Source organism: Orycteropus afer, unplaced genomic scaffold, assembly GCF_000298275.1.
Source record: "Orycteropus afer afer isolate SDZICR_OR568_19922 unplaced genomic scaffold, OryAfe1.0 scaffold00166, whole genome shotgun sequence".
In the NCBI taxonomy this organism is placed as follows: Eukaryota; Metazoa; Chordata; class Mammalia; order Tubulidentata; family Orycteropodidae; genus Orycteropus; species Orycteropus afer.
Genome location: NW_006921753.1, coordinates 1,149,026 through 1,159,893, shown reverse-complemented (window position 1 = coordinate 1,159,893; position 10,868 = coordinate 1,149,026). Strand labels below are relative to the sequence as shown.

At 37.0% G+C, this 10,868-nt stretch overlaps 1 protein-coding gene across 1 annotated transcript in view; it reads left to right on the top strand.

Annotated features, from left to right (window-relative positions):
* The first annotated feature begins 482 nt into the window (after positions 1–482).
* Positions 483–10,868, top strand: part of LOC103201837 (T-cell receptor-associated transmembrane adapter 1) — a 41,998-nt gene continuing 31,612 nt past the window's right edge. The window contains exon 1 of the mRNA XM_007946580.1: positions 483–660. Coding sequence (XP_007944771.1) covers positions 483–660 — 178 coding nt within the window. The remainder of the gene's footprint in view (positions 661–10,868) is intronic.

Below are 10,868 nucleotides of genomic sequence, written 5' to 3'. Positions count from 1 at the left end.
CACTCTTAAGTTTCTAAAAATGCCAATTAGTGTGATATATCCCATTTAAGACAAAAATATATTTGTATATATTTGTATTTATATATTTATTTTTGTATATTTGTATATATTTTGTGTGTTTTTATAGAGAACCTAATATATCACTTTATATTTCAAATGCCTTAGGCACTATGTCACCAGAAATCCTATATTTCAATTTTGCTGGAGTTTTAAATAGTTGGCATAGACTTGTGTTTTTCTAAAACAATAAAACATATAAAAATCAAATAAATAATCCTAAGAATATATGCAGTGTCATATAATATCTGAAGTTTCTTATATATTCAGCATAATCAATAATTACTATGTTATAGAATTCTCATAAATATTCAGTGAGATTTTGTTCTTGTTGGATAAATTAGGTAACCCCAAAATTTAAGATTTGTAACCAGAGGATTTGTTCTTTGTGTTTGAAGAAATATGTTTCATTATGAAGAAATGTAATGGCTTTAATTGTAGGAAATGGATTAGCAGCAGCTATATTATGGGTATGTTTGCTTTTGTTTCCAGGAAGTTTTGACTGCCACTTTTCAATCTGGGGACTTATTGTCTTCTTGGGTTTGGCTCTCATTATATCGCTGATCTTCAATATTTCTCATTATGTGGAAAAGCAGCGACAAGGTAAGACATTGCAACAAGTTGCCATATAATATTTGCTTGAATCAAAACTTGTGAAGGCACAGAAAAACCTACAGAAGAAGATAATCCAATAGGATTTTTTATCTATAGAAAATCTGTTGATAAAATTTTACCCTGAGGGTTTTCTTCAATTAAGGGTGCAAACATATTAGAACTATTTTCAAGTGTCAAGATGTAACTTTATCAACTAGTTTAGTTGACCTTTTACCTGCATTAAGGTATAGAGTTAAAAATAATTTCCCTCAGTTAAATAGATATTTTTCCACCTCCAATTCAACAACCTATGGATGTTGCATTCTATTCTGGAGCAATCATAAAAGTTCTATCTGATTCATGATGAGAAAAGTAAAAACTAGCTCTTTAAGCTTTGCTTTAAGCTTACTCAAACTTCTCAGAATCATTTCAGGCCTCTTTAGTGCTGCAGGCTCTTTAGTACCCACAAGCAGAGTGGCAAAGCAATAGACTGAGACGTGGCTTTTGTGTTTGTAATCAAATACTGTGAGTGTCTAGCAGGGCAGCTCAAGAGAACTTGCCATTGTAGGCTTTTCTTTTTCTATAGGCTGGGCAAAGTTTTCAATCATCTGGCTGTCATCTGAGTATGCCATGGATGAAACAAGGTAATGCCCAGCCACTGGCACAAACTTTGCAAGCTGTAGCTATTCAATACCAAACCAAACCCACTGCCATTGAGTCAATTTCAAGTCACAGCAACACTATAAGACACAATAGAACTGCCCCACAGAGTTTCTAAGGCTTTCAATCTTTACGGAAGCAGACTACCTTATATTTCTCCCACAGAAAAGCTCATGAGTTTGAACCACTCACCTTTTGGTTAGTAGCCAAAGGCCTTAACCACTGCATCACCAGAGCCTTTCAGGTATTCAATACATTTATGGAAGGATGGGTTGATGGAGAAATGAAAATTCAAATATTTCTAGGTAGTGTTTTAGTATTAATAGAACCAATACACTGTTAGGGCCAGGATGTTTCAGTGGTGATAAAGGAACAGAAAAAAAAAAAGGATAAATGCATTTTCATTTAGCAGATGAAAACAAACTTGGCATGCTGTAACAAAGCTGTTAATTCAACATGTGTACAAGAAAAATTGCAAGAAACTAATTTAGAACAATGGTCATATTCTGAGAAATTTCCTTGATCCTCTTAGGAGTTTTCTTAAGTGTTGCTACCCAAGGAGGGGTCGCTATGAGTCGGGTTTGACTCGACGGCACATAACAACAACAACAACAATGTAAAATATGAAGAAGAAGCCATTACTATTATGCAGTTTTGGAAAAAAAAAGAAAGAAAGAAAGAAAGAAAGATGCTGGAAAATGAAGTAGCATGGCTTAGGTTACACATCTATTCAAAAGCAAAATCAAAAATAAGTACCTTGATTTTCTAATTCTCTGTCTAAAATAGTTTCTACCAATGCTTTGTTGACTAAATGTCCTCAGCCAGAAATAGAGATCTCTTAGGGCCTCTATTACATCAATTCTATGCCTAAATTGCCATTCCAGTCAAGAAACACTTTTTCATTAACAATGATTTCAGTTATTATTTTAAAATTCAAGTGTTTTCAAATACCTAAATATAGCCAACTTTATATGTCAGATATATAAATGACCCATCATCAGACATCTGCAAAATTTCCTTTGTTTATGGAAAAAAGCTAAGAGGAGATGTTTACTTTATGCAATAGTTTATAGTGAACATATTTTAATTTCTTCAATAAAGTATTTTCACCTTGTTTAGAAAGAGCTGAATTGAGACCTACACCCACTAAAACCTACTGCCATCTGGTCGATTCTGACTCATTGCCACCCACCAGGACAGAACAAAACCGCCCATAGGGTTTCCAAAGCTGTAAATCTTACAGAAGCAGACTACTTCATCCTTCTCCCACTGAGTGACTGGTAGGTTTGAACTGTCAACCTTTTGGTTAGCAGCCAAATGCTTTAACCACTGTGCCACTACAGCTCGTTTGAACTGAGATCTAGAGAGGTGAAATAACTAAAGGTGGAAACTAATCTTCTGTACTATGACCTCATTCTTACATTAATTCTAATGGAAATCCTTTGAAGACTTTCTAAGTGCCAGATAATAAGTGGGTTGATATGTTTAACTTGAGCCCAACTGTCTATCAAATAGCATATAGCAAATGTGGCTTATTTACTTTAAATCTAAATAGTCTTTTTTTCCTCCCCCAGTTCTATGGTTGCATTGAATTTTGTTGAATATGAACTCTAGAACCAATTTCTATCAACATGTTCAAGATCTGGACTGGTCTAATTTTACTGACCTATTACTTCTGCACAGAGCTCTGGTAGCATAGTGCCTAAGGCACTTGACTGCTAACCTGAAGGCTGGCTGTTCAAACCCACCAGCCACTCCTCGGAAGGAAGATGGGGCAATCTACTCCGTGTGATATTGCCTCGGAAACCCAAGGAGGGGTCGCTATGAGTCGGGGCCGACTCAACAGCAAATAACAACAACAACATTACTTCTGCCAGGAGCCCTGGTGATGCAGTGGTTAAAGAGCTCAGCTGCTGACCAAAAGGCTGGCAATGTGAACCCACTAGCTGCTCTTTGGGAGAAAGATGGGGCAGTCTACTTCCTTAAAAATTACAACCTTGGTAACTCTATGGGGCAGTCGTACCTTGTTCTATAGGTCCTATAGGGTCTTTATGATTCAGAATCAACTTGATGGCAATGAATTTGGTTTTTTGGTTTTATTTCTTCTGCTACAGATGTTTGGCTGGACTAGTTCTTACACTTAATATGAATATATTCCCAAATTCTCATTTTGGTAGTTTGTGCATTAGATTTATTCAGCCATATCCATAGCATCCACATTACCATACAAACTCCCTCAGGGACTTGTTTGCTAAGTTGACCACTTCTCTAACACAGTAGCCTAACTAAAAGGAAGGCTGTGCCTTTTCTTTCAGAACAGATTTCTCTTTTCCTTTTCAACAATATAAATTCTTACTGCCTCAGGCATGCTATAAATTATCCTATTGCCTGGAAGCAATGTGGTGGGGAAGAGCATTTCTAAACAACAGGAAAAAATTAAAATTATTGATGTATTTTTTAATAGTGAATTTCAGTTTCTTTAATTATTTTTAACAGCATGTCTTTTGAAGTCAACTCGTGTGATGAAATCTCTGCTTTCCATATTTCGCTGGGAGACCTGTATAAGTAACAGAACTTTTCATAGTCTCAGTTTCCTTATCTACATATTGTGGGAAATACTATCTGCATCACATGGTTCTTGTGAGAATTATATAAAAACCTAGGGCAGTGCTGGGGACTTTGGAGGTCCATTTTGGGCCTGGTACATCCCACATAACCATAACTGATGGCCCAAACTTCCTTCCCACTTCCCACAAATATTTATTAAGGAGGATCTACAATTGTTACATGTTATCCTTATTTTACTTTTTTTTTAAATTGTGATTTGGGTGCAAATTTATCAAGCAGATTTGTTTTACTCTCCTCAGTTCGTGCACATTTAATTTCATGGCCCTGCTGACAATCCCCCCCATTAAAAGCTCTCCTCCTCTCTCCTCTCTGTGACTACCCCCTCCCTGTGCCCTTCTTCTCTATACATTCTTAATCATAATGACTGTTATTTCAATGAACTTTATTTCTTCTGTCTTTCTCACCTCTCCCACTATTCCCAAATACTCCATTCCTTTCCAGCCCCCACCTCAACTCCTTCTCCTATTTCCATCTCTGTATTATTGTTATCTTATTGTTGCTGCTGTTGATAATATAGACAGCAAAACACGCACTACTTCAACCGTTTCTACATGTACAATATAATGACTTTGATTACATTTGCCAACTTGTGCAACCATTCTCACCCTCCTTTTCTGAGTTGTTCCTCCCTCTTTAAGGTAAACTCTCTGCCTCCTGAGGTTTTTATATAATCATTTGAATGTCTGTTGTCAATTTGATTCTCTGTAGGTAGTTAAAAGAGCATAAAGCTCAAAGCAAACTTTTTTCTTTTTTTTAAATAGGTAAAAGCTGAACTACTGTTTGGTTTTAAGAAGAATTCAGGGGATATTTTTGGTTTAGGGTTTAAAGATTATCTCAGGGCGATAGTTTCAGGGGCTCATGCAGCCTCCACCATATCTAGATTGTATGAAAAGTCTGTCCAATAACCTGAATTTAGTAATGATTTGTTCATTTAGGTCATATCGGGGTCCATTTCAGAGAGTTTCGGTAGGCTTTTGAGGAATTAATTGTAAACATTAGTCTATCACGAATCATTTTATTTGAGCAGTAATATGTCCCTCAGTGAAGCACACATCTGGGTCTTGAAGTTTATCAGAATCCCTGGGTGGTGAGAATGGTTAAGTACTCAACTACTAGATGAAAGTTTGGCAGTTCGAATCCACCCAGAGGTACCTTAGAAGTAAGACCTAGTGATCTGCTTCCAGAAGATCAGTTTTGAAAACACTGCAGAGCAGTTCCACACGTCACAGTGGATTTGCCAAGAGTCAGTTTGACTTGACAGTGACTAAGAACAAGAACCACTGTAAGCCTCGCAGCAGCATTCATGGATGCTCTGATAACGCCTGTAGGTCTCATCCCTCCCCCTCTTCCTCTCTGCAGCCCTTTCCCAACCACCCCAACTTCTTCCAACAGTTTTGTCCAAGTATTAGCAATAACCCTGACAGCTTTTCCATTCCATATATGCAAATAACAGCATCTTCCTTTCTCACCCAGAGGTACCAGGTCGATTTGAGATGATCTCTGCAGACTGTTTAACTGTTTCATGGTTCTCCCAACGCCTCCTCCTTGCCTTATTTTTCTTGGACAGACAAACTAGAGGAGATTCCATCTCATTCAGCAGCTTTTCTGCCACTTGGGTTTCCCCTTTATCTTGCTGCATGCAGCTTCTAGTTTTGCATCTTGGTGCTGCTCTTTGTGGCTAAGAAACTTGCAAGATATGACTCCACCTTAGCGAACAATCAGTGAATAAATTTTGCTGGTGTATTAAATAGCTAACAAAAGAAAATTTCCATCCCAGCAACAATACAATATCTACAGTTTCAAACAGATAGACAAGATAAGCCTCTCTTTGAAGTTCTCTGTAGCAGTGCTGGATAGAGCTTTGAAATGGAGTTCTCCCATTTCCCTCAAAATAAATCTTTCATTTTCAACTGATTCTTTGTCCAAATCTGTTCTTTGAGAGAGTTGCATTTATTTATTTTGCTGATAGGAATGTACTGGCCTTCCCCATTTAAATTGAATTATTTTTTATTTCATCTTTCATCTCTGTTTTGATAAACCTACTGCCATCAAGTTGATTCTGACTCATAACCACCCTAGGACAGAGTAGTACTGTCCATGGGATTTCCGAGGCTATAAATCTTTACAGAAGTAGAATGCTTCATCTTTCTCCCATGGAGTGTCTGGTGGATTCAAACTGCCAACCTTTTGCTTAGCATCCAAATGCTTTACCCACTGTGCCACCAGAGCTCCTTCTGTTCTATAAAAAGGGTAAATACATGTATGGTTTTCTCATAGAAAAACTTCTATCACTATATCTTCTATTCACTAGATTATTAAGGGCTCCCCCCATATTTTGACATTAAAAATGTATCAGAAACACTTTAGTATGTAGTTTAAACACGTGCTGATGTTTCTTGTTGTGTATTGTGTGTGAAGAGGTGAAGAGTATAAAGGAAAATGTAAAGGCAAACATGTTTGCATCATACCCTTTCACCTTGAACCTGACCACAAGGGTGTGTCTGAATCACAGGAGAGGATTATGAAAAATCTTCCATCTCCTTTCATACAGAATCTTGTAAATGTAATTATTTTATAACAATGTGCACACTTTTCCATTTTATTTCATGATATTGAAATGAATAGTAAGATTTCAAATCAAGCCATTTATTTTTAAATAAACTTTTATAAGCTCTCATGATAGAACAAGCTCTTTCAGGAGTCTTAGCTTGTTGACCTTCCTCCTTAGCTGCAACTTTTGATTACTACTCCCTATTTAAGGAGATCATATTCTATGCAACTTCCTGTAGTAAAATATGTAAAACTAGACGCTCCCAAATACTGATTGTCCAGCTCTAGATTACACATTTAAATTCTAAGAGTATCATGGAATGTGGTGTCCTTGAATTTTTAAGGTCTCTTTCAAAGTGCTTCTTCAAAATAATTTATATATGATGTACTTTTGGTCAAGTGGGAGCTCTGGCAGCGTAGTGCCTAAAGCATTTGTCTGCTAACCAGAAGGCTGGCAGTTCAAAACCACTTCTCGGAAAGAAGATTGGTCAAGCTACTTCTGTAGAGATACCGCCTCGGAAACCCAAGGTGGGGTTGCTATGAGTCGGGACCGACTTCATGACAGTGAGGTTTTTTTTTCTTTTTCTTTTTTCTTTTTGGTAAAGCAGAGGGTCAGTGAAAAAGGGGAAGACCCTCAACAAGATGGATTGACCCAGGGGTTGCAACATGGGCTCAAGCACAGCAAGGATTGTGAGGATGCTGCAGGACTGGGAGTGTTTTGTTCTGTTGTACATAGAGTCGCTATGACTTGGAGCTGACCTGACAGCACCTAACAACAACAACAACAATATCCTTCACTCCCTGTTGTTAGCTGCCATTAAATTGATCCTTGCTCATAGGGATCCCGTGCACAATGGGATTAGATCTTTGTAAGCCATAGTGCTTTCTTTAGCTGAGTTTTGGAAGGAAATTGCCAGGTCTCTCTTCCCAGTCCTTCTTTATCTAGAAGCTTCTCTGAAACCTGTTTCATCATAGCAATGTGCAAGCCTCCACTGATGGATGTGGCTTTGTATGAGATGCATTGAACAGGAGTTGAACCCTGGTCTCCCACGCAGAAAGCGAAAATTCTACCACTGAATCTCCACTACCCCAGTCTTTGCCCCCTTAGTGTTTTCTTTATTGTTTTAGTCTTCTTTCTTCTCATTTGTCATATTACTATATCTTTTACCTATTTGCTTCTATTCCATCTTTTCCACAAAGCATTTTGTTTTAACTTATTTCTTGTTTTTTTCCCACCAATAATACATACAATGATATTTTCTTCTATGTTGTTGTTATGTGCATTGAGTAGATCCTTTTACATATAACATAAAGATAACTTTCTAGGTACCAACATTCATACTCACAGCAATTACGATATAAAAATCCCCATTACATTTTTAAAAATATTATTTTCTTTGTTTCATATCTTTTTTTCTTATACTAAATAGGTAATCACTATTTTTGCTTTTAAATTTTTTGTTAATCTTTATTTTTCATAAAAGTATTACTCAGCTGGTGAAAATCCTCTTGTTAGGTAATATTTGATAATTTCTGCCCAAATCAGGCTATACTTGTAATTCTTTTACCTTTGAAACAGCATCTTAATTATATCAGCCAATTTTCAGTTAGCTCATTTAATAAAGAAGCTTCCCAACTTGAATCTTCACATTAAATTATGACTTGTTGTATGCTATGAGTTTAAAATGCATATACTGATAACAAATTTTGCCATTTTATAAAGTGTTTTAATGGAAATCATCCAATTAAACCTCCACATCTTCTCCATAAAAATGGCATTATCATCTCCACTTTATGGATAAACTGGGAATTAGAATTTAAGTGGCTTGTGTATTGTCACATGGAAAATGCATTGCAGAACAGTACCAAAATCCAAAGTAATCTGATTCTTAACTCTGAATTTCTTCTGTGATATAGCAGGTTATGGTTTGACTAAATTCTTATACATGCATTTTAATTCTAGAAAATATGAATAATAACTAATGACTTGTTATCCAATTTTTAAGGAAGTGCCATACTGTTTTCCATAGTGTTTCTCCTTTTTACAGTCCCACCAGCAGTCTCCATATCCTAGCCAGTGTTTGTTGTTTTCTAGTTTTTTGAACTTTGCTGTTAATGCTGGGATGAGATGGTATCTAATTGCTGCTTTGATTTTCATCTCTCTAATAGCTAATGATCATGAGCTTTTCTTCACATGTTTCTTGGCTACCTAAATGTCTTCTTTGCGAAGTATCTGTTCATGTCCTCTGCCCAGTTTTTAGTTGGATTGTTTGTCTTTTTGTTTTCGAGGTGTTGAAGTTTCCTATAAATTTTAAAGATTATTTCCTTGTTAGATATGTCATTTCCAAAATTTTGTTCCCAGTCTGTAACTTATCTTTTTACTATTTTATTGAAGTCTTTTGAGGAGCATAAATGTTTAATATTTAAGGTGTCCTGGTTATCTAGTTTGTCTTCTGCTGTTTATGCATTTTTATGTTTGGTAGTGTATTTATGTTATATATTAGGGCCTCTAAGTTTGTCCCTATTTTTTTAATGATATTTATGGTTTTAGATTTTATATTTAGGCATTTTATCCATCTTGAGTTAGTTTTTGTATATGGAGAGAGATACAGATCCTGTTTCATTTTTCTGCAAATGGATATCCTGTTTACCAGCATCATTTGTTAAAGAGATTATGTGCTCCCCATTTAATAGAAATACCATATGACCCAGCAATTCCACTATTAACCAGGTATATATCATAGAGAAGTAAGAGCAATAACACAAACAGGTACTTATACACTCAGGTTCATGACAGCATTACTCACAATAGCAAAAAGATGGAAACAGCCTAAGTGAACATCAGTGGACAAAGGGATAAACAAACTATGGTATATACACACTGTGGGATACTGTGCAATAGTAAAGAATAATGAGGAATCTGCCAAACACCTCATAACATGGATGGACCTACAGGACATTATGCTGAGTGAAATTAGGCAATCACGAAGGGACAAGTATTGTGTGATATGACTATTGTGAAAAGTCAAGAAAAGGTTTACGTACTTACACATAGAAAGAAACATTCTTTCAAGGTTACCATGGGTGGGAGAGGAAGAGAGGGTAAATCACTAACTGGAGCGTAGATACACATTAACCTGAGTGAAGGGATAAAGGAGAGGTCAGCATAAAATTATCAAGGCAAAAGAAGACACTGAGAGGAGTGCAAAAGTTAAAGGCAACAAAAGTAATTATTATCACATGCACAATCCTGCAATAAAAGTAATAACAGCAATCTATGGGAGCTCTGGTGGCCTAGAGCCTAAGGTGTTTATAAAGTGCTAACCAGAAGGCTGGTGGTTCAAACCCACCAGCCACTCCTCAGAAGGAAGACTGGGCAATCTACTTCTGCAGAGATATCACCTCAGAAACCAAAGGAGGGATTGCTATGAGTTGGAATTGACTCAGAAGCAGTGAGTTGGTTTTGGTATGAGTAGACACATAGACATACAAGCTTAAGATCTGTGGGAAGGCAAATGGACTACACCCAAAAATATGCATAGACTTTGTAGAGGATATTTCTACTTTTGTGTCTATATGCGCTGCAAATACATCCATGAGTGTAGTGCAGCATACAGGGGCAAAGTCATGAAAATTTCTTAGCCATAACCCAATACCTTTTGGAATTTAGTAGCTAGGCCCAGGGACTCAGGTCTATAGTTTCAGGGTGCATCAAGACCAATTGGCATCATATAGTCCACAAAGATGATATTCTACATCCTTCTTTGATGAGCAGTGCCTGGGGTCTTAAAAGTTTGTGAGTGGCTATCTAAGGTACAATCCTGTGACCAAAAAACTAAATGGTACCTGGCTAGCACTGCTGTTTTCTCTGAAAGAGATCACAATAGGAGGTCCATGATAGAGTGGGAGAAAAACGTGGAACAAAACTAAAAATCATAAAAAGACCAGGCTTACTGGTCTGACAAAGACTAGTGGAATCCCTCAGATAATGTCCCTTACAGGGACTTAACTCAACCTCCATGGCTCAACTTTCAGTCACATGGTAGATCTGTAAGATGAACAGTGATATCAGGAGGGTATGCACTTAGTAGAACAACCAACCATGTAAGATCAAGAAGGCGGCATTTGTCTAGGGATAGAGCTAGAAAGGTGAGAGGAGACAGGAAGGAAGGCGAAGGGAAGTAGTGGGTGCAGGGGTGTGTGGGAAGAGTGGTATTACAATGTGGGGATTGTAGTGAATGTAAGGAAAAAAAGAAAAAAGAAGAAAATCAAAGATATGAGGAAACAAATAGGCTAAAGGATGAATGTACCATGCGAACCCAAGCCTCCACAACTGTGAGACCAGAAGAATTAGATGGTACCTGGCTACCACTGCTGAC